The sequence below is a fragment of the Carcharodon carcharias genome, chromosome 23, assembly GCF_017639515.1.
Source record: "Carcharodon carcharias isolate sCarCar2 chromosome 23, sCarCar2.pri, whole genome shotgun sequence".
NCBI lineage: Eukaryota > Metazoa > Chordata > Chondrichthyes > Lamniformes > Lamnidae > Carcharodon > Carcharodon carcharias.
Genome location: NC_054489.1, coordinates 17,004,520 through 17,028,651, shown reverse-complemented (window position 1 = coordinate 17,028,651; position 24,132 = coordinate 17,004,520). Strand labels below are relative to the sequence as shown.

The following is a 24,132-nucleotide window of genomic DNA, read 5'->3' as shown; positions in this document are numbered from 1 at the left end:
CACTCGTCACATCCTGCCAACCAGAAAAGGACACATTTATGTCAACTCTGCTTCCTGTTAGCTAACCAATCTTCTAAACTTGTCAATATGTTACCCCCATACCATGAACTTTTATTTTCCGTAATAACCTTTGATATGGCATTTTATCAAATGCCTTCTGGAAATCTAAGTACAGTACATCCACCGGTTCTCCTTTATCCACAGCACATGTGACTTCTTTAAAGAACTCCAATACATTGGTTAAACATTATTTCCCTTTCACAAAACCAATTGACTCTGCCTGATTGCCTTGAAATTTTCTAAGTGCCCTGCTATGATATCTTAAACAATAGCTTCTAAAGTTTTCCTTATGACAGGAACATAGAAAATAGGAGCAGGAGTAGGTTATTCAGCCCTCCATGTCTACTTTGCTATTCAATGTGATCATAGCGGACCCTTTATCTCAACGCCCCCCCCCCCCCCCCCCCCCCCCCCCCCCCACATCACCACCACATCCCTTGACGCCATTAGCGCCTGGAAATCTATCTCTTTACCTCTTAAGTATATTCAGCGACTTGGCCTCCTTAGTCTTCTGTGGTAGAGAATTTCACAAGTTCACCATCCTCTGAGTGAAGAAGTTTCTCCTTGTCTAAGTGCTCAATGACCCACCCCGTATGCTGAGATTGTGAACCATTGTTCTAGGACCACCCCCCCCCCCCCCCCCCACCCCCCCCCACCCCCGGCCAGAGGAAACATCAACCCTACCTCCAGTCTGCCGATCCCTGTCAGAATTTTATACATTTCAATGAGATCCCTTCTCATTCTTCTAAACACCAATGAATACAGGCCCAATCTCTTCTCCTAGCTTAACAGATGTTAGGCTAACTGGCCTGTAGTTTCCTGCTTTCTGCCTCCCTCCCTTTTTGAATGAAGGAGTTACATTTGCTATTTTCCAATCTGATGGAAGCTTCCCTGAGTCTAGGGAATTTTGGAAAATTAAAACCATCAACTATCTCATTGGCCACTTCTTTCAAGACCTTAGGATGAAGTCCATCTGGACCTGGGGATTTCAGCCTGCAGCCCCAACAATTTGCTCAATGCCACTTCCCTGGTGATTATATTTTTCCCGTGTTCCTCCTTCCCTTCAATTCCCTGATTTACAGCTATTTCCAGGATGTTACTTGTGGGCTCTCTCGTGATGACTGAAGCTATTTAATTCATCCGCCATCTCCCTACTTCTAATTATCAATTCCCCAGACGCACTTTCTATTGGACCAACTTTCACTCAACGTAATTTGATCCTTGACCAGTTTTTCACTCATGAGGCGGAACACTACCATGGGACCAGGTTAACCCTATCTCTGCTGTCTGACTCACCAGATGCTGGGGCATCAGTTTGTTTACAGAGTTGTGTCTTTGACAAATAGACCACAGGAGTCTCAGGTACAGGTTTCGATCATTTATTCGAGCAATTGCAAGGAGAGCACCATCTCAGTACAGCTTGAGACAGTACTCTGTTAAATTACAAGTGTTCAACATATTTATACATTATTGATCACGTACAAGAACCGTCTCCAGATTCCGATCGCGTCAACATATTGGTTTACATTAAACAGACATCTCTGGTGACAGGTACATGCATCACATGTCCCTATTCTCACCCAGGCAGAGACCTTCCTCCTACCTAAATTAGGGCCACCCGTTCTTTCCCTATCTGCTGTAAACAGGCTCAATCTGAGTTGTTTTTTTACAACCTAAGCCTCCAGCCTGACTCCAGGGCCTTGCTGGTGATTGCAAACCCTGTGAGTGTACAAAGTTCGAGAGTGTATAAGGTTCATCTGGTGCTTTTTCACTGTTTATGTACTTGTAGGCACTGGCTGCTTGGAGATTCCAACAGTATCAATCCCTTCCAATAAATTCTTACTGTACCCCTTTATTCCCCTAACAGTGTCAAAAAGACTGCAAAGAATAATCACTCTACATTCATAGACCCCATACCTTCACTCCAGATATAGCTGACAATCAAAAGCACTATCACAGCATGGCACTCAACTAACCTGTTTTGAAATTGTTTAGGGCAGCTTGACTCATTGATCTGTGCCAAATACTTCAAATTACATATGATGGCTTGTAATTAACACAACATGCAGCCAGCTATCAAAGATAATATCGAGTAGAACAACAGTTACTGCATTTAATCAATGTCATCTCTCTTAGAATACTAAAATATCATTAATTATTTTCAAGGGTCAAAGAACTGCCTCTATTCTGGGAAATTTGGAGGGTGTATTGAATTATACTAACACAATTTACAGAAATTGAAATCATTATCCAAATACTGGCTACATTTCAATTATCACAATCATATTTCTCATTTTTGAGTATCTTTGGAGTACATAAATGCCAAGAAGGAAACCTGAGTGCAGGCAGTATATGTTTGAATGCATTTTTCTAAGGCAGTTTAAGGTCAATGAAGGATATTAATTATTCTTCAATTTTTCAAGTACTAATTCCTAAGTTTGGTTTCCCATATCAGGGACTGCAAGTCCGGTGGGTGTATCTACAATGAAAATGTTAGCACAGGTGCTTATCTCATCAGTGCTGATGCTTGTTCTTCAAAAGACAGTAAATCTCATTTTCTTCATATTCTTTTTATTTCTCTTTTCAGTATTTCCACAATGCATCTGGATTAACTGTGTGGTTTGTTCCACCCTTGCCTCCAAAGACAGGCCTCTAATCTCAATAGGATATTGATCTTTTTACTGAATTATGTGTCTTAAAAATATTACAACTGATTGCAACAGTAGTAATTTTCCTTTTTGTTTGAATGCCGTAACACCCATTAACTTGAGAGCTATGTTTGTGGTTATGAATTAACATTTAGTAAGTGATTAGTACAGTAAAGGATATAGCACATAGCTTTTTTTAAAAAAAAAAAGCCTCCATGGCCAATAAAGAGATACCATCCTTTTGGTCAGTTTCTATTAGAAATTGTTGTTGGAGAAATGCTGTATAACTGGGAGAGTTACTTTCTGTGCATCAGGCCGAGTCAAAGTTATATTGTAGAGAAAGTTGGTAGTATGAGTTTCTTTTCATTTGGTTTGTGTAGGCTAGATGACATTTTGTAAGGAAACATGTTGCTACCTGCAGCCTTTCTGTGACGATTGTACTGAAAGTGACAGTAGTTTAAGTATATCGTTTTGTAAACAAGTACATTTACCACAAGTAAGGCTTCTGATTTTGGTGATCTGGCTGAGGAGTTTGCCCATTAACAGTAGGTATTATACTAATTTGGAAATATTCTGCCCCTTACCTCTAAAATGCAAGTTGGTTGTTCAAAAGAGAAATTTAGTATACTGAATTAAAAAAAACAAATTTTGCAGCTTATACTTATGTTTGCCCAAGATATGATCCTTCTGAGTCCTCTTAACCGGAAAGTACTGACACAAAGAAAGTGTGGTGAAAGTATTGAAGTAATTGTGTTGACCAAATTTATTTGGCAAATGTAAATACAGTACCTGACTGACTATAAATGTTTTAGTTTGTGTTTATTATGTCAAGAAACATTTTGAGAAATGAAGTGAATCCTCTGTCTTTTTCAAATGCTGTTCTTTTGAAATAGTATGTTGAAATTTCATTCACAATTTTGTCAAGTCTGAGTCAATATGCAGTGCATTGTGAGGCTGGCTCTAAATATATTTTGGAACATTGCTAGTTATATAAAAGAATTGCAACTATGAACTGTTAAATGCATTTTTGATGGGTGTCACTGCAGTTGAGAATGAAACATAGGTCCATTCTGGTAAAATAATTTTAGATACATTATAGACAAGGGTGAATAGCCAAACTTCATCTTTAAACAAGTAAAATATGCTATTGCCCCTTTTTAAAGACATTGTATAAGTTATTCATATACTTGGATGTTAGTAATGCACAAAGCAGATTTGGAATATCTTGTGTTCAAATATTAGTGTAGATTATGAATCCTTTATGGTGGACACCTGTAATCTGATGGAAATTTTCAAGATATTAAAAAGAACAGCGCAGATAGGGGGAACTATTTCTGCTGGCTCGGGGAATCCAGGACTAGGGGGCATAGACTAAAAATTAGAACCAGACCTTTCTGGAGTGAAATTAGGAAACATCTACAGGCAAAGGGTAGCAAATCTTGGAACTCTTTTCTATAAACAGCAATTGATGCTAGATTAATTGTTGATTTTAAACCTGAGATTTGATAGTTTTTTGTTAACCAAAGGTATTGAGGGATGTGGGGCAAAAATGAATGTATGAAGTTATGTCACAGAGCAGCCATGATCTTACTTCAGTGAGCTCTGAATTATGTTCCTCTTCAAAATGAAAACTGCAACATTTAGTGGCAAAACATTTTTCAATCAAATTTTAGGCAACCAGATGGACATTCAAGTCCAGGTTAACAGTAGATTTTACGGTAGATGACAGCTTCTGCTGTTGAACAAAATTAGTTGAATTCTTATCTATTGGATATACGTTACTGTGGTGGTTTGAAAAACATAGCAAGGTTAAAGTGACCCAATTGAGTTCTGAATTACTTTCTCACAGACAAATGCTATTGCATGGTATCACAATACAACACGATGAGCAGTTGAACATTATTTGATTAGCAATACTTCTGGAGTGTTGTACATGTGCTGCAGCCTATTGTTATACCTTTCTTATGTAAGTTTTTTTTTTAGACAGTTTGAACAATTACTTTCAAAGACTAAAGAATTACATTTATTGTATTATAAAATAATTATATCTTGCACCTATTTTCCGGCACACTGAGCATCTAAAAATAGGATTATCCTAACTTGGGTACAAAACACTTGAGGACTCATTATTTTCAATCTTGTATTGTTTGGAAGGCCTTGACCCTTGTTGGATAGCTTTCCCAAATGTCTTTCATCCGTCCTTATTTTGAAGATTGGCCGCACTATGAACAATTCTCCTCCACTGATTTCTATTCTCCGCTGCCCTCACTGCCCAACTAATAGAGAGGCCAGTGTTCTGCTATTATCCATCCATGCCATCTTGGGTCTCCCTTGTGCACGTTTTTAAATTCATTTTTTTAGATTCTGTTACGGAATATGGGCTTTGCTGGCTAGGCCAGCATTTATTGCCCATTCCTAATTGCCCTTGAGAAGGTGGTGGTAAGCTGCCTTCTTGAACCACTGCAGCCCCTGTGGTGTAGGTAAACCCACAGTGCTGTTAGGGAGGGAGTTCCAGGACTTTGACCCAAAGACAGTGAAGGAACGGTGATATATTTCCAGGTCAGGATGATGAGTGGCTTGGAGGGGAACTTGTGGTAGCCTCATGTATCTGCTACCCTTGTTCTTCTAGATTGTAGAGGTCGCAGGTTTGGAAGGTGCTGTCGAAGGAGCCTTGGTGAATTGCTCCAGTGAATCTTGTGGATGGCACACACTGCTGCCATCTACAAGATGTGTGTAGGTGATGGAGGGACTGAGTGTTTAAGGTGGTGGATGGGGTGCCAGCCAAGCAGGTTGCTTTGCCCTGGAGGGTGTTGAGCTTCTTGAGTGTTCTTGAGGAGCCACATTCAACCAGTCTTGGAGAGTATTTGTCACATTCCTGACTTGTGCCTTGCAGATGGTGGACGGCCTTTGGGGAGTCAGGAGATGAGTTACTTTCTTCAGAATTCCCAGCTTCTGCCATGTTCTTGTGGCCACGGTTTCTGGTCAATGGTAACTCAGCCCAAGCTTTTTGTTGCTTAAATTTCATATTTCTGTAGTTTCCAACAGGAGGTGCTAGATGCCAATCAGAAGTTGAAACTCTGGCTTTCTTAATTTCTTTATTTAATAGCTCTTTATTACCCCTGAGGCCAGTTGTAATGTTTCACTCTCTGCCCCTTGGCTTAGTTTGGGAGCTTAGATAAAAACATTCTGGTCTGCGTGACTCAGTGTTGCATGACGAATTGCCTTTGCCCACTGAGCTGTTGAGGGAACCATGTTATGCTTATAGAATAAAGTTGTTCTCTTGCATAATTGAGTAATTTTGCTGCGTGGTTCTGTCCCAGCCACCTAGTTATTTTAGTGTAGCATGTATAAAGGCAAACCTTGATTTGGAGAAAGATAAGGGATCACTTATGCATGAGGGACATCAATGTGCCCATGTACACTTGGTATGTGACAGAAAAAAATGTTCTTGGGCATTTCTGAAGAATGACTATGAAAGAAGGTTACATACATATTGTGAATTTTTTTTTAGTCAAACTTGGGATGTTGGTCCGGCTGGCAGTTAAATATCATTGGTGTGCTGCTGGCATCAAACCAGCTTCCGAGGCAGCCCACTGCTCTTGGACCATGGAAATGTTGGCCAGCTGGGATACTGACCAATACTTTGGGCTGGGGTGTTTGGGGGTGGTAGAGAAAGGAGGGGTAGGTGTGATCCTAGTTGCTGTAATTTTATCAAGCAAGAAAATGTGCTCTTGCTCCTTTCATTTACGAGAAAATACAAGTGTAAACATTTTTATGGCCATAACCCAAGTGGCAAGCTATGGTTTCTTTTTAAGGAACTTAGCTTTGTCTGATCAATGTGAGTATCAAGCATGAAGCCTGTGGCATGAGTACCTCCTTTGCATTCCGTAAAATTGCAGCTGGGTTTTTGGACAGGTGGGGAATGTTTATTACCTATTTCAGGCAGGCACTTGCATTTGTTTTCCACCCAATGGCATGCACTTGCAGAATGGCAGCAACTAGGGGGAGATGGTGGCATAGTGGATTACTAATTCAGAAGCCCAGACCAACCTTTTGGAACAAGGGTTCAAATCTCACTATGGCACCAACTGGTGAATTTAAATTCAATTAATCAATCAAAAAAATCTGAAATGTACACGAGTCTCAATAATAGTGACCCATGAGATCATATTGATTTTAGTAAAAACCTATCTGGTTCTCTAATGTCCTTTAGGGAAATCTGCCATCCTGGCCTGACTCCAGAGTCATAGCAGTGTGGTTGACCCTTAACTGCCCTCAAGGGATGGGCAACAAATGCTGGGGATGCCAGTGATATCCACAACCCACGTAAGATTTTTTAAAAACTAGAACGTTGATGATCAGTTAAGTCTGCCAGCCCCATTTGGAGGATTTTACCATCCCATTAACACCAGTGCTACTGAGTTAAAATCAACCCCAACTAGTTTTCCCGCTAAGCTGCATGGCCGCATAGAAATCCAAAAGTTCCTGAAATAAAAGCAAAAGATGCTGGAAATGCTCAGGCAGGTCAGGCAGCATCTGTGAGAGAAGCAGTTTCAGGTCGATGACCTATCAGCAGAACCCAAGAACAATAGAAATTAAGAGTTTTTAAACCAGGCGAAGGGAGCAGGAAGGAAAAAGGAAAGGTCTGTGAGAAGGTGAAGAGGAGGAGGGATTAATTAACAAAAAATTTAATGATGCAAAAGCCGTTGAGTCAGAAGCTCCCGTGCAGGCTGAACAAAAGTTGGCCCCTTAAGTTATTGCACATATGCAGCTGTGCAGAAAAAGTAAAAGGGCCCACTCACTCAATGAATAGGCCACTACAAAAAAAGGATCCATTTATCCCAGCTTGACTATGACAGAATAAGTCATTTGCCTCATAGATATTTGTGGGCAGTTGTTTCATGCAAATTGTCTGCCATGTTCCTCTACATTTCAACAGTGACCACTTTCCAAAAGTTCCATTAGCTATGGAATGTTTTGGGATGTCCTGATGATGTGCAAGGCGTGATGTGAATCTAAGCTCTTTCTTTTCTGTATTTGTAGAACACAATTTAATCAGGAAGCGACACTTGAATGATGTTATAGTCCAATGTAGCAGTGTTTGGTGGTATAAGAAGAATAAGCTGCTTGGTGAGCTAAAATCGGGACCGAGGTAAGTGTGTCAGATCAAGTCATAACATATTACGTATGTGTGAACTAACACCAAATGTCATGTTTTTGAACACCAACTATATTGAAGACTAAAATTCTTGTTCTGAAATAACTTGGGCAAAAAAATTAAGTTTAGTGCTCAATTAAAATTTTCAATTCCACCGAAAGATAATGTGATTGAAATTAAATTCTTGAATTTTGCTATGACAGTAATAATTAAAATTACAAAATATTTTTTGAGGTTCTTGTTCCTGATGATCTTCCAGTGGTCAGAAAATTTGTTTCCAGCTCTCTGCCAGCATTTAAGTTGGGTTTATATTTATTGTTTTGTGGAGTGTGGGTGTCGCTGGCAAGGCCAGCATTTGTTGCCCATCATAATTGTTCTTGAACTGAGTGGCTTGCCACATCATTTCAGAGGCAGTTAAGAGTCTACCACATTGCTGTGGGTCTGGAGTCACAAGTAGGTCAGACCAGGTAAGGATGGTAGATTTCCTTCTCTGGAGTACATTAGTGAACCAGATGGGTTTTTACAACAATGGGCAATAGTTTCATGTCACTAGTACTAGTTTTTCAATTCCAGATTATTAATTGAATTTAAATCTCACCAGCTGCCAAATATGGGAATTTGAACCCTCGTCCCCAGAACATTAGCCTGGACCTCTGAATTACAAACCTAATGACATTGCCACTACACCATCATCTATATATAATGCTAAGTATTGCTGGAACCAATAAAAACCTTAGGATAAGATTTTTGCTCCCCACTGCCAAAGGCATGGCACAGTCACGAATAAACTACTGAGAAGAAAATGGTGCTCACCCTACAGCAAATTTTATATACATTTGCGACACAACAAAGATAACATGCTAATGATTAAACAAATACTGAAAGGATAGAAATCTAGAGACACAATTCTGCAAATTTCAGCTCTCCCCAAGACTCTCTCATTAATCCCCTGCTTTGACTAGCTAATGGCAACATGGATTTAATAAAAAGCTTAGATTCAAGAATGTTTCATACAAGGTTACATAGGCTAGAGAACTTTTGCTTAATTAACTGTTATGATGTGGAGGGCATTGGCAAAGTTGCATTTAATTCCCTATTCCTAATTGCCACAATGGGGTGCTAGTTTTCTGCCTTCAGTTGCTAGTCCTTGTGATGATGCTGTAGTAATTTTTGTAGAGATTTCTTGGATTTTAATGCAATAACAATGAAGGAATGATGTGTGCTAAGTCAGGACACCGCATGATTGGAGGGGATTCTGGAGATAATGTTTCTATGCTCTTGTCCTTTTCATTAGTAATGTCTGAGGCTGGGTCTAATAGTACACAAGTTTTTTCATGACTTAAATGCTCTTCAACATATTCTTGAAATGCACTTGAAGCTAGTTACTTATAACTTTTAAGTGTCAGCTGTGGTTCAGCTGGTAGTATTTTTGCTTCTGGGTTCAAATCCCACTCCAGGGCTTGAGCACAAAAATCAATACTCTCATTTTAGTACAATACTGAGGAAGTATTGCACTGTTGGAAGTACTGCCTTTCAGCTGAGACATTAAACCGAGGCCCTATTTGCCTGCTTGGATGTATGTAAAAAATCCCATAGTACAATTTCGAAGAACAGCCAGGGTGTCCTCAATCCCTCAATCAACATGACCAAAAATGATTATCCGGTCAGTATCATATTGCAATTTGTTGGAGTTTGCTATGTGCAAATTGGCTACTGTGCCTTCTACATGACAACTATGACTACTTCAGAAGTATTTTGTTTGTAGTAAAGTGCTTTGGGATGTCTGGTTCATGTAGAGCGCTATATGAATGCAAGTCTTTTTTAATAAGTGTAGATGAGCGGAGTTTGTCATGCAGATCTTATCACTTATGGAGGACAGTGGTCATGGCCAAACTCTGACTGACTAGGCAGGAAGTAAACTGCTCTGAAATGTTTTAAGCTTGGTTAGTGTCTTTGGTCGGAAGCCTCAGTGGGAAGAAAGTTACATTAATCAGGAAGGCTTCAGGTTTGAACTTCCAATCTGTGATGAGTTGCTGATCTGAGTCAGTATGGTAAAAATAGAAAATAACTTGCATTTATACAGTACTTTAAACTTTACATCTCTGCCACTTATTTCAACTCCAAGATCACATGCATATTATGTCAGACTGGATGTCTGGCAATTAGCTGAACAATGGGAAGACCAAAACATTGGCCTGGACTTTACGATAAAAGCAATATTGAGGCTAACAGCAATACATTCAATTTCTGAGCCATCCACTGCATCCCCATTCCGGGCCACTGAAGCTGATCAGACTGTTCACAATCTGTCCCATTGACCTCTAGTTGAACTTTTGGCTACAAATCCTCTCTTTCACCAAGACCGCTTAACATCCATCTCAGTGACATCACGCATCTCCACCCTGCCTTTGCCTATCTGCTGCTGAAGCCTTATCTATGCCTTTGTTACCTCCAGACTTCACTATTTCAATGCTCTCCTGGTCAGCTTCTCACTTTCCATTTGAGTTCATCAAAAAACTTTGTTGGTTTCATAACCTACATCAAGTCCTGCTTACTGATCATCTCTGCTTACATTTGCTCCTGGTCTAGCAATCTCTCTCAATGTTGTGTTCAAATCCCTCCATAACTTTGCCCCTCAGCATCTCTGTAGCCTCCTCTTTGCCATATAATCTTCCAAGATCTCCGCCAGTTCTGGCCTCTTGTACATCCTTAATGTGCTGCCCAGGTCTGAACTCTGCATCTCTCTCTCTCTCTCTCTCTCCCTCTCCCTCTCTCTCTCTCTCTCTCACTCTTCTCATCTTTTTAAGTTGGTCTTTACAACCTACCTCCTTGACCAAGCTTTTGGCCACCTGTCCAAATGTCTTCATGTAACTTGGTGCCAAGTTTTCTGATAATGCTCCTGTGAAGTGCCTTGGGACATTTTACTATGTTAAAGGTGCCATGCAAATGAAAGTTGATTTAATAATGGGTGATGCTGGGATAGTTCAACACCCCAGTTCAAAGTGTCTGCCTGAACAAATGTCACCAATATATTTGTAAGGTGGATTGAATCAGAAAAAATGCAAACCCAGGTTAATGAAGCAGAAGATGCATTCAGAATAAAGAGAAGAGAAAATGTGATGCTTTGGCATTCAAGATATGCAGGTAAGGTTGCAGCATTAATGTAACAATGATAATGCATCATTATCAGTGGAGAAAAAAATAACATTAATTGAAAGATTGGGAAGAGAGGAGCAATGTGAGAAGCTAAGCTATGTATACAAAAATATTGAAAATGTGAAAACTCGGAATGAAAGCTGCACTGTTTATTTAATTTACTTATTTCTGTACTTTTACATGTTTACATGTAGGAAAACATATCTGAAAAGAAACTCATAGGGGAGAGAACAATGGTAAATTAATTAACAGCATCAAAAAACTTCATTATATCTACCTCAGGAGGGACTTCAATTTGATTATAAAATGTAAAGTTAACAATGCAAAAAGTCCAAATTTTCTGCTGTTTCTCAGTACATCAGGTGGTGTACATATAGTGACTGAAAAGCATTTCAAATTTTTCACCCATTGACAACACTGTCTGACATTTAGAGAATTTTACAGCATTGTAGGATGCCATTCGGCATATTGCGCCCACGGATACCCTCTGAAACAGTTATCTACTCAGTCCTTCCCGCCCCACCATGAAAATTGCACCATGAATGTGTTCCTGGTCATGTGGTATAATTGATTTTATTTTTTGTCTGACTAAATTTTTAAATATTAAGAAGTTGACAACTGCTTGTGAAGCAACACAGTTTACTGGAATTATACACAGGTGTGAATTGCATTCTATGAATTACTTTCTCTGACTTTATCAATCTGATGCATTTTTTTAAAGAATGGAATATTGTGGCTCACTGAGCTTAGGTTTGTATTATTGTTAATGAGGCAATGTTACCAAATGAGGCAGGTTTTCATTACCTGTATTAGTAGCTGTATTATTTTAAATGAAGAATTATTAATGTTGCTGAAAAGAGAGATGTTGCTAAAGGTTGTACTCATCAGGATAAACACAAGAATGCCAAATTTTAAGTGATCACAACAATTTATATCACAAGAGAAAAGGAGTTGATTGGCTGGCAAATCGACTCTGACCATGGAAAAAGCAACAGGTAACTAACTATAGGCTCCCCAGGCTTCTGAGTAATTCAAAAAAGGCGCAAAGCGTGAACATATTCCCTTTTTTAGAGAACGGATCCCTGCATATGAATGTGTGTTGCTTCTGGCGAGCTCAACTGATTATCTTAAATCTGTTGTTAGTGTAGTTATTAGCATACTCAGGATTGTTCGTAGAATCACATCTAATAATGGACATTTTGTTTTGGGGATTTTGCAAGTTTTGGCTCTTTGAGTACAGTCTGCACTCTGCCTACTACTAAGTACAGCTGGAGGAACGCGTTGTTTGATTCGATCAGCCAATCACTAGGATGTACGGCCTATGTACCCATTGATGCTAATTACTCAAAACTAACTCTGCTGGGCAGGGCATGTCATTTGCCTCCCTGACACTAGACTCCTGAAGCAACTGCCCTACTTGGAACTCATTCGTGGCAGAAGACTCCTAGGAGGACAGCGGAAATACTTTAGAGCTATCTTCAAAGCATCCCTGAAGAGGTCAAACATCCCTGCTGATCCATGGAAATCCCTGGCTTGTGACTGACCAAAATGAAGAAGGTTCATTCAGGAAAGCACTAAGCACATGAAGAGACTCTGTTGAGAACATGCAGAGGCAAAGCTGAGGCATTAGAGCATGTAAACTTCCAAACAACTCATCTACCTGACCCTCCGAGAATCACCTGTCCTGCATTTGACAAAGTCAGCAGATAGCGCATTTAACTTATCAGCCATCTCAGAATCCATTGAACTGGAGTGAAAATAAGTCATCCTCAATTCCAGGGGATTGCTTAACAGTAGAAGAATGGTGGAGCCAAATGGGCTGCTACTCCTATTTCTTATGTTCTGACAAGGTTTGTGGCCAGCACAGACCTTGGGCCTCCCTTATCTGCTTTTAAGCCTCAGCATAAACTTTTTCTGTGTCTATAGCGATGATGTAACCCATGACAGTGGTGATAATTCTTCCAAAGCCTGATCCTCTACCTTCAAAAAGCTACGTTCTTGCAATATCTCATTGTTGTTTGTTGAACCTTGCTATACTAAAGTTAGCTGTTGTGCTTTCCTACATCATAACGGTTACTTTAGGGTAGAATCTTTTGGTGGAAACAGGGGTCTCACCAGTTGGCTGGAGAGCGGGTGAGAGACCTGTATTGCTTTATGGAAAAGGTCTGCCAAATCGGAAGCCAATCAGGCAGTTGTGAGGCCTGTAAAGGGCATTTCTCCAGGATCAAGACCCTGGAGGTGATAGTCCTAACCTCCAAGAGTTGCTGGCTAATCAGAGACTGGCAGCGTTTTTGCTCAGCAGTGTCAGACAAGATGGTTACTGCTGGAACGATAGGCTCTGGAGAATTCTGATCATGAAGCAACCCAGGCCAGAAGTAAATTATGGCAGAATGTGTTTCATGCATGGAGGAGGGGGCGTGGGGGGAGGTTGCATCAAGTGGCGGGGTTGAGTCTTAATGGACCCCCCCCCTTCCTAATGCCTTTGAAGGAGGAATACCCTCCATTCCCCCCCCACCCACCCTCCTGTAGTATAACAGACTGGCACATAAAGGGTTAATGTGGGATTGGGTACAATACTACCCCCACAGTGATGATAGAGGACACGTGACCCACACAAAGGGGCCTGTGCAGTGTTGGACAGAGTCATGTGTAGAAGCAAGCATGGAGACAGCTCCTAGCTTGGACCTTTACTGAACCTATGTATATAGTTTCTAGTAACTAATAAATACTTACTGTTGAACTACCTAAGACTACAAATAACTTAAATAGACCTAGCAAAGGACACTTAACACCTTACAACATGATGGCAGCAAATGGAACAACTCAAAACCTTGCAGAGACTGCAGAAGAAAATTAAAAGCCTGGAAGACTGAAGGAAAAATCAAAGAAGCATTCTGATCTGAAGAAAAGCTCAAGAAGGGAAGGTGCAGGAGGAATTGCCAGAGAAAAGCTCCAAAGAAAGGCTTGGAAGCTGAAGGCAGAAATTAAATTCCTCACTGCAGCAGAAGACTCCATTGAATCCTGTGGAAGTCCAGTTTCAATACTCAGATATGTGAAGCCAGCAGACCTAGCAGAGGTGAGCTAAGAATTTAAAATTCCTGGACAGCACAAGACCTGAAAAGTTAAATACTGCTGTGGTCAGAAATTGCCGTTTGAATCGTAGTCCAAGAAACCCAATTCCCAAGCTCAGTCAGAACAAAGAAAATAAATAATAATTAAAAATTAATTGCGGCTGAATAGACAGCTTAAAAAAGACCCAGCAAGACCCAAGAACATTGGGCTAAAGCGGGGAAGACTCTAACCAGTCAATTCAAGCAGCCATTGTTGAAAATATTTATATGCTGAGATCACAAATACTATTACTGCAGGAGCCTGCCAAGACTGGCAAGCCCGGGAAAACTCTTTGTGAAGAAATGTACGGTGGCACCTTGTTGGAGTTTAGGAAGCCTCCTAAAGCTGAATCTGCAATTCAAAAAATGTAACCATGGATCAGAAATCCATTCTTTTTCAGATCAATTTGAATTTATCCAAAGCCCAGATCAGTTACAAAATTGGACACTCGGGAGAAAGAGATTCCTTACGTACATGAGTACTTCGGGTCTAGATAAATAAGAAGCTGAACAAGTTAACACACTGCTTTAATCAGTAGGCCGGACTGCCGACGATATAATAGCTAGACAAGAAATCAACGAATCATCTGCAAAGTTTGATGAAGTTTAAAATAATTTAACGTTTATTTTAACCTCAGAAGTAACAAAATCCTTGAAAGGGCTAAATTTAATAGAAGCGTTTAATGGAAGAAATTTAATGGAACAGCCAGGAGAACCTGTCAACTCCTTCATTAATGACCTGTACAGAATGGCTGAAGGCTGTGATTACGGTGACCTGAAATCTGAACTAATCAGGGATAAAATAGTTGTAGGAGTGACAGAAAATACACACTCAGACATGGTTCAAGTGAAGGAAGATCTAACCCTTTAGAGAGCCATCCAGAGTGTCAGGCAATCTGAAATCCGTTTACAGCATAGGTACCAATTTAAGGGGAGAAAGCAAACAGTTGTACAACGTGAAGCAGTTAGTGAAACAGCACAGACGCAGGGATGCTCCAGGCCAAGGGAAGCAATATCCTAACCAACCAGTAGAGCGACCATACCAGCTCTGTGAAGCAAAGTGCCCCCTACAGGCAATTTCAGCTCAATGCTTACAATGTAACCAAATAGGACACTTTGGGAAGTTGTGCAAAGCCAAAACATCAAAATGTACAGAAGATCCCATGAGGATTCACAAGGTTGAGACAGCACACCAAGGGGACACACAACCATGCCTCTTGTGTGAGGACAAAGATGCAAGATTTTCATTCTGGAATGCTGACATCTGTTCATGGCCATCTCACAAACTTTAAATTGGACACCGGAGTCAGTGTTATGGTCTTATCGGACAAAGAATCATGGCTGAGACACCTCTGGCTATGAACAATAGACATACCACTTTAAGGGCCAGGTGGAATTCAGCTTCCATTCCTAGGCATGGTTTGTGAACAGTTAAGGGTGGCAGCAAACAAATCTTCGAGCTGACGTCCGTCATCTATAAGAAGTCTTTTAATCTCTTGAGCAGAGATGCCTGTGCAGCCCTGAACCTTCTTAAAATAGCAGATGTCAAGACAACCACTCATAAATTACACAGAACTGCAAGTTCCTTAGAGCTCCAGCAAGAAAGATTCTCTTGACTTGGACTTGAGCTCTAAATTGTCTTCTCTGTTTGCAGAGCAGGTTTGTCCACTTCCATGACAGCTACCAGAAGCCTCTCATTGGTCAGACCAGCCAACCATTCAGGTGGTTACCACAACACCGAGTAGATGAAAGTCAAGCAAGGAACCAACAATAAGAAGAGCTTCAACCTCCGGCTCCAACACCAGTTGGAGAGAGAAATCCTGAGACTAGAGCAGACGCTGTAAGTGCTGGCCAGCATGACAATGCCACAGACAATGCTGGAACCAAGTAGTAATCATCCATTGATGACAGCACACCACACAGCCAAATGCAAAGGTGAGTTTACTACCAAGTCACACCCTCACATCAGGAAGAGCCATCTTCCATCTCAGATTGCGTCATGGTGAGCCGCACGAAGGAAGAAGAGAAAAAATACTATAGAAATGAACCTGGTGTTCGTCCGCTCCGTAAAGAGCAGGATAAGCCAACATATTCAATTATTATAATTGGAGAATCGACAAAGAGCAATTCAATACCAAAGAATGGAAAAAGAGGATGAAAAGGCATCCAGGTACCAGAGCAACCTCCAATTCATCAAAGTTTACCTGCAGCAACAGACCTGACTGCTCTTTTGACAGTAGTGAGAACAAGATATGGAACGCTTCCAGACCGCCTGAACCTGTGAACTCATAATTAAGGTGGGGGGGGGGGTGGGAGGGAAATGGGGAAAGAAGGTGGGGTAGTAGTGATAATATAAGTACATAGGATAAAATTGGGATAACTTGTAATTACATTGGATAAAAACTAGGGGGGGAGGTGTAGTCTAAGGTTCTGGCACATATATAGGCTTATGGTGGGACTTAGTACAGTGCTGCCCATCCAGTGGTGTAATAGAACACATGACCAACACCTAGGGGTTAGTTGAGTGTTGGACAGAGCAGTGTGCACAAGCAAGCATGGAGACAGCTCCTAGCTTGGACTTTTTACTGCACCTATGTAAATAGTTTCTAGTAGTTAATAAATACCTTTAAACTACCTAAGACCACAAATACCTTGAGATCTACCAAACTGCGTGCAACATCTTACAACACCCTATCCCCCATCCCAGGAAAACGACAAGCACTCTGCACAGGTTTACTTGTGCACGCCGCATGGTGACAGGCTAGCCCACAGCTGGGTTAATCCAAGCAGTGGCAGGTGAGGCCCTTAAGTGATCATTATTTGGCAAGTTTGCTTATTCACTCAACACTGTTTTCAACCACCTTGGTTGTAATTTGTTACTGAAGTAGGTGCCAACGTGAGGTGGATTTTAAGTATTGAGTGTAGTGTTGAGTGTAGTGAAGATAAGCTAGCACCAGATACAGGTCTTTTAATGGTATAGATATAAATAGATCTGGTAATGATTCCTTGTACCTGTTTTTTGGCTGTGTTTTGTTTTTACTACTGCGAGAAACTCCTGTTCCTGTTACCATGAAGACAGAGAGGAAACTTGGACACTTTGAGCCTTCAGCATTTTTCTGCAAAATGCAATGAAATCAGCTGAAAAGTGCATAAATATCCTTTCTGGCTTAGATTCTATTCTGGAAGCTGGTTGTGTTGAAAACTGCACACTAAGCACTAAAGTGAGTCACTGCACAGTCTCCTGCTTCAGTTTGTGGCTGTAGGAAATTTTTGGGGGGGGAAATTCTAAACGAACAAATTGATTAAAAATCATGCTTGAATCAATTCATCAAATTATCATGTGAAACTACACTTGTGAATAAAGTTTTCATCCACCGCCTATTCCTCCATGCCCTGCATTCCTCCACCTACCCCAACCCCCTGGCATTTCTCTGCTCTGCCCCCTCCTGCTCTGTCTCCGCGCCCCCTTTCTCTCTGCTCACCTCTAGCCCCGTCCAAGCCACACAGTGATTTTTCTTTTGTGCCTGATTCTGTACCTGGCTAATAAGACTCAGATACACTGAGTGTTCTGATCTTGCACCATAGCAATTTGTCAGTCTCGCTTCATTTATAGTGTTTTTAAAAATACTTCCGGTTTTAACAATGTTCACTGTGGAGAAAATTGCTGTGCGCAAATTTTGTTAATCCTATTGTAGTTTTCATAGTTTTGGTTTCTAACTTATGCCACCTTTATATACGTTTTACAATTTCACCTGTTGTAATTCTTAAGTCATCAGGCAGTTTGGGGTTTTTTCGGGACCTTAGTTTCAATAATTGCTGAGACAATAATTGCCACTCATTGAGTGATTTGTAATCTGCATTTTTGCCAAACTTACAACGATGAACTGCAGAACATAATAAGTTGGAGTACAAATGGAATGCAGCCAGACTGACACGATAAAAATCTCCTCCATTTGCCAGCTAATAAGGTGTCCCACAAAAAATGTGATTCATTCAATCCAATTCCTCCTGACTGAAGGTCTGCAGTAAACCTGACAACTTCGTGGACCATTAAGATGATAAACGTGGATAATCAAGATATTACAATGGTGTGGGGGAAATTTTACTCATTATCTGGCAATGCTATATGTGACTAGTGTTTCTCATGTTGGCATTAAATTGAGTATTTCATTCTCCAAGGTGTACAAAAACAGAAGCCTCAGAATGCTTTTAAAGTTTACAGAAAGGGCAATACATTTTTCTAAATTCATAAAAGTTCATTCAACTGTATCATTGTTCTTGATCTCCTATGACCATACCAATTCGCCCAACTTCTGAAACTCTGGCATATACATAATTTCTAAATGACCTGATCTTTGAACCAATCAATTAGTCAATCAAGTGTTTAAGCTTTTGAAATTTGTGTTTGTCTTATGTGTATTGGTTGAATAGAGCTTTATTTTACCCAGGAATTAAAACTTTAACCTTAATTGATTTTAGGAGCTGACCTGTAATTTTGTTCATGGGTAGCCTGTTTTCTGGCGCAAAATTGTTAGGCTCAATGAAAATTTAGAGCCGTAGTCAAACTACCTTGATCCTTCTAAGATGATTTGCTTACGTATTCACTGTGAGGAAATGGTCTAAATCAGTTGATTTTGAAGTGAGCTAAAAGCTAGTTACTGGGAGGCTGCTGCAGAATGCTATGTTTGATTTTTTTCTTTAAATGTGATTTTTGCAAATGGATATTCACTTCATTGAATTGGGGATTTTATTCTTGATAGTGACTTGTTTTGTGATTTTAACTTCTTTCAGATCTTAGACCATGTCAGTATGGATTCAGGCCCAGCAGCTTCAGGGCGAAGCTCTGCGTCAAATGCAGTCCTTGTATGGCCAGCATTTTCCAATTGAAGTTAGGCATTACTTGTCACAGTGGATCGAAAGCCAGGCATGGTATGTAGAATTTAGATCTGTTCAAGTCACATGCTCCAAATGGCTATTGATGCCTGGTCAGGATTAGGACATATGGTTGTGTTTTCAGTTATCTCTTTGCCATCATTTTAACCACAGCTGAGAGTACTCTTATGAGGCACAATGCTGTTTTACTTCTCTGTTCTTTGCTTAAGATGAAATCAGTCCTATATTTGAATAAAAATGTGGTCGGTTTCTTGATGATCTCTTGCATCAAAATGTTGACAGCCTGGGCAAAATGACCATAATAAACTTGCATGTATACATTTCTATAATAGTCTTGTCCTTTATTTAATAAATCTGTCTTCAATTCTTTGGTATTTTTATTGATTAACCTAGAAGTTATGTTGAGGGTGTACTTTTAATCTACAGCTTAATGAAGTTTAAGGACCAATCTATCTTGCAGAAGCAATTATGTATTTACAGAGATTTAAAATTGGAACTGCAGCAGTTAGAGATATCAGGAAGCTTTTTTTTACACAAAAGCTTATGGGAATATGGAACTATTTTCCCCAGGAGGCTCTGGATGTTGAGGCATTAGAAATTTTCAAGACTCGGATCAATATAATTTTGTTACAGAAGCTTATGAAAAATTAGTAAAATGTGGGTAACGGGAGATGGAGTGCAGTCATTTAGTTGAGATTCTGATAGTTCCTGATATGGGAAGGTGATTGTTATATAACAATGTCAAGAGTGGTATCTGTCTCTCATGTAAGTAAACACTGATCTGAGGCATACTGCACTGCCAGAGGTGCCATTTTGCAGATGAGTCGTAAAGCCAAGGTCCATCTGTCCTCCCAGTTGGATGTTAATGATCCCATGTCGCTATTTGAAGGAGAGCAGCTAATATTCCTAGCTAACATTGATCCCTCAACTAGCACTTAAAGCAGATTCTCTGGTGATTATCACGTTGTTGTTTGTAGGACATTGTGTGAAAATTGCAATCTGCATTTCCTACATTACAACAATGGTTACACTTCAAAAGTACTTCATTGCCTGTAAGCATCTTGAGACAACGAGGCTGTGAAAGGTGCAATCTGAATACAAGTTCGTTCTTTAGACCATTTATCTGCTTTTCTATAGAACCTCTGACAAATTTACAGTGCATGAGGTTGGAAGGAGGCTGTGGATGAGGCAATGAAGTACTTTTTGAAGTGTTGTTCATATTGTCATGTAAGAGAAATAGGTTATTTTGCACAGCAACATTGCACAAATAGCAGTGAGACAATGACTGGATAAATCTGTTTTAGTAAAGGCAAAATACTGCGGATGCTGGAAATCTGAAACAAAAACAAAAAATGCTGGAAAAACTTAGCAGGCCTGACAACATCTGTGGAGAGAAAGACAGAGTTAATGTTTCGAGTCCGTGTGACTCTTCTTCAGACTCTTACTGAAGAGGAGTCATACGGTCTGTTTAATGCCTCATCCAAAACAATGGCAGCACTGCACAGCACCAAATATAAAAATTCCTCTTCAGTGATATATTTGAACACCAGAAACACTTCAAAAAGAGAAATAAACTGAATATAAAGTTGTTCAGTTCACTTTTATTGACACCTTAAACCTGCTATTAAATTTAAATGTTCTGTATAAAGAACAAAGAAAAGTACAGCACAGGAACAGGCCCTTTGGCCCTCCAAGCCTGCGCCGATCATATTGCCCGTCAACTAAAACATTTTGCACTTCAGGGGTCCGTATCCCTCTACTCCTATCCTATTCATGTAAGTGTCAAGCTGCCTCTTAAAAACCACTATCGTACCTGCTTCCACCACTTCCTCTGGCAGCGAATTCCAGACACTGGAAAAACTTGCCCCGCACATCTCCTCTATAGCTTTCTCCTCTCACCTTAAATCTATGTCCCCTAGTAATTGACTCTTCCACCCTGGGAAAAAGCTTCTGACTGTCTACTCTGTCCATGCCACTCATAATTTTGTAAACTTCTATCAAGTCGCCCCTCAATCTCCATCGCTCTAGTGAGAACAATCCGAGTTTCTCCAACCTCTCCTCATAGCTAATAACCTCCAGACCAGGCAGCATCCTGGTAAACCTCCTCTGCACCCTTTCCAATGCCTCCATATCCTGCTGGTAATGTGGCAACCAGAATTGCATGCAATATTCCAAGTGTGGCCTAACCAAGGTTCAATACAGCTGCAGCGTGACTTCCCAGCTTTAATACTCAATACCCCTGCCAATGAAGGCAAGCATGCCATATGCCTTCTGACTATCTTATCCACCTGCATTGCCACTTTCAGTGACCTGTGGACCTGTACACCCAGATCCCTCTGCCCATCGATGCGCTTAAGGGTTCTGCCATTTACTGTATAATTCCTTCCTGTATTAGACCTTCCAAAATGCATTACCTCGCATTTGTCTGGATTAAACTCCATTTGCCATTTCTCTTCCCAAGTCTCCAACCAATCTATGTCCCGTTGTATCCTTTGACAATCCTCTTCAATATCTGCAACTCCTCCAACCTTAGTGTCGTCTGCAAACTTACTAATTAGCCCAGTTACATTTTCCTCCAAATATTTATGTATACTAAAAACAGCAAAGGTCCCAGGACTTATCCCTGCGGAACTCCACTAGTCACAGCTCTCCATTCAGAATAGCACCCTTCCACTGTTACCCTCTGTCTTCTATGACCAAGCCAAATCTGTATCCATCTTGCCAGCTCACCTCTGATCCTGAGCGACTTTACCTTATATACCAGTCTGCCATGAGGGACCTTGTCAAAGGCCTTACTGAAATCCATGTATATCATATCCACTGCCCTTCCATCGTTGATCATCTTTGTCAGTTCCTCGAAAAACTTGATCAAGTTAGTGAGACACGACCTCCCCTTCACAAAACCATGCTGCCACTCACTAATACGCCCATTTGCTTCCAAATGGTAGTAAATCCTGTCACGAAGAATCTTCTCCAATAATTTCCCTACCACTGATGTAAGGCTCACCAGCCTATAATTATCCCTGCTACCCTTCTTAAACAATGGAACAACATTGGCCATTCTCCAGTCCTCCGGGACCTCACCCGTAGCCAGTGAGGATACAAAGATTTCTGTCAAGGCCCCAGCAATCTCCTCCCTTGGTAGATCCCATCTGGTCCTGGGGACTTATCTACATTAATATTCTTCAAGACGCCTAACACCTCTTTTTTGATTTCAACATGATCCAGGTCATCTACACACTCTTTCCTAGACAAATCGGCGGCTAAGTCCTTCTCTTTGTTGAATACTGATGAGAAGTATTCATTTAGTATCCCATTTCTTCTGGCTCCACACAGATTCCCACCTCTGTCCGTTAGTGGACCTACCCTTTCCCTGGCTACCCTCTTGCTTTTTACAAATGTAGTGCTGCCAAGGTGCAATTTGCTTCACTGAAAACTGGAGTTTTTATGTTTTGGTTTTAAAAACTGAAAGGATTTTCCTTCAGCCACAGTGTTGTCCACTATTCTTGTAAGTTTAAATTGCCTGTTTCTTGTCAAACTGGGAACTTGTTTTCCCCAAAACAAAAATTTAAAAGTAACTATTTGAATTCCTGCAAAGTTTTGGCCAAGTTATCAAAATATTTAATCAGATTTTTTTTTAAAAATCACAAACCCTGAAGACTTGGTTTTTATAGATAAGTTCGCAGAGGTCATCTTGGCTAATATTATTGGGGACTAGCATTTAAAGAACCTTCAAGTTGCATTAGCTGATCAAACAATTGTTTTCTGCCTCAGTGTATTCCCAGATCTGATCCAAACCAATGCAAGCTTCATGTTGTGATATCTTCAAGATATAATCTGATGTTTGGATAATTCTGTAATGCAGTATTTTTTTAAATGAGTAATTTAATTGTTTTATAATTTTGTCTGAATTTTTTTTTTGCATGCTTACCTTCTACGTTATTTCTCTTCAGGGACTCAATTGATCTGGAGAATCCACAAGATGAATTTCGAGCACAAAGATTGCTCGAGACCTTGATACAGGAGTTACAGAAGAAAGCTGATCATCTAATGGGTGAAGATGTTTTTGTATTAAAGCTGAAATTAGGGAATTATGCCACTCAGTTAAAGGTAAGTGCAAATATTTGTGGAAAGACTTTGTGCAAGTTTGAGAGTCCAGATACTAATGAATTGATTACTATATTTTACATTTTAAATCAAATACATGGGTATGACACCAAACTGTTTATTCGTTCAAGTTTTAGCAATTTCCTGTGTTCCACAGACTAATAGAGAGATATAAGATTCCTTTGCCTTCTACTTCATGATTTATTCAGTCTGACATTTGTATCAAATATATGCCTGTTTTCTTCCATTGTTGACTGTTTTCCCTTTATGATTGGTTATTTTCTACTTTTGTTATCACAGAATTGTTACAGTGCAGAAGGAGTTCATTCAGCCCATCGTGTCTACACTGGCTCCTTGAGCATTTTAACTTAGTTCCAATCTCCTGCCTTTTCCCTGTAACCCTGCACATTGTTTCTATTTAAATAATCATCCATGCCCTCTTGAATTCCTCAATTGAACTTGCCTCCACCAGTTCCAGGCAGTGCATTCCAAACCCTAACTACTTGCTGTGTGAAAAAGTTTTTTCTCACCTCGCATTTGCTTCTTTTGCAAAACACTTTAAAACTGTGCCTTCTGGTTCTAGATCCATTTATGAGCGGGAACAGTTTCTCCCTATCTACTCTGTCCAGACCCCTCATGATTTTGAACACCATTATCAAATCTCCTCTTGGTCTTCTCCTCTCCAAGGAGAACAGTCCCAACTTCTCCAATCTATCTCCATCCCTGGAACCATTCTCTCCAATGCATTCACATCCTTCTTAAAGTGTGGCGCCCAGAACTGTACACAATACTCCAGCTGAGGTCTAACTAGTGCCCTATACAAGTTCAGCATAACCTCCCTGCTCTAAAATTCTATGCTCCTATTAATGAAGCTTAGAATACTGTATGCTTTAGAAACAGCTCTCTCTACCTGCCCTGCCACCTTTAATGACTTATGTACATATACACCCGGGTCTCTGCTCCTGCACACCTTTTAGAATAGTATCCTTTATTTTATACT

General features: G+C 40.3%; 1 protein-coding gene across 9 annotated transcripts in view; it reads left to right on the top strand.

The window, feature by feature from the left end:
- The window catches only part of LOC121294060 (signal transducer and activator of transcription 5B-like), a 170,207-nt gene that overhangs the window by 75,854 nt on the left and 70,221 nt on the right, over positions 1–24,132 (top strand). For 6 of the 9 annotated variants that reach the window (XM_041217607.1, XM_041217601.1, XM_041217603.1 and 3 more), the window contains 3 exons: positions 7,752–7,860; positions 18,924–19,061; positions 22,979–23,135. In XM_041217607.1, coding sequence (XP_041073541.1) covers positions 18,934–19,061; positions 22,979–23,135 — 285 coding nt within the window. In that variant the 5' untranslated portion in view covers positions 7,752–7,860; positions 18,924–18,933. Of the gene's footprint in view, positions 1–3,206; positions 3,254–7,751; positions 7,861–10,906; positions 11,011–18,923; positions 19,062–22,978; positions 23,136–24,132 lie in introns of those variants that run through there. The other 3 variants (XM_041217602.1, XM_041217608.1, XM_041217610.1) reach the window with 3 other exon arrangements.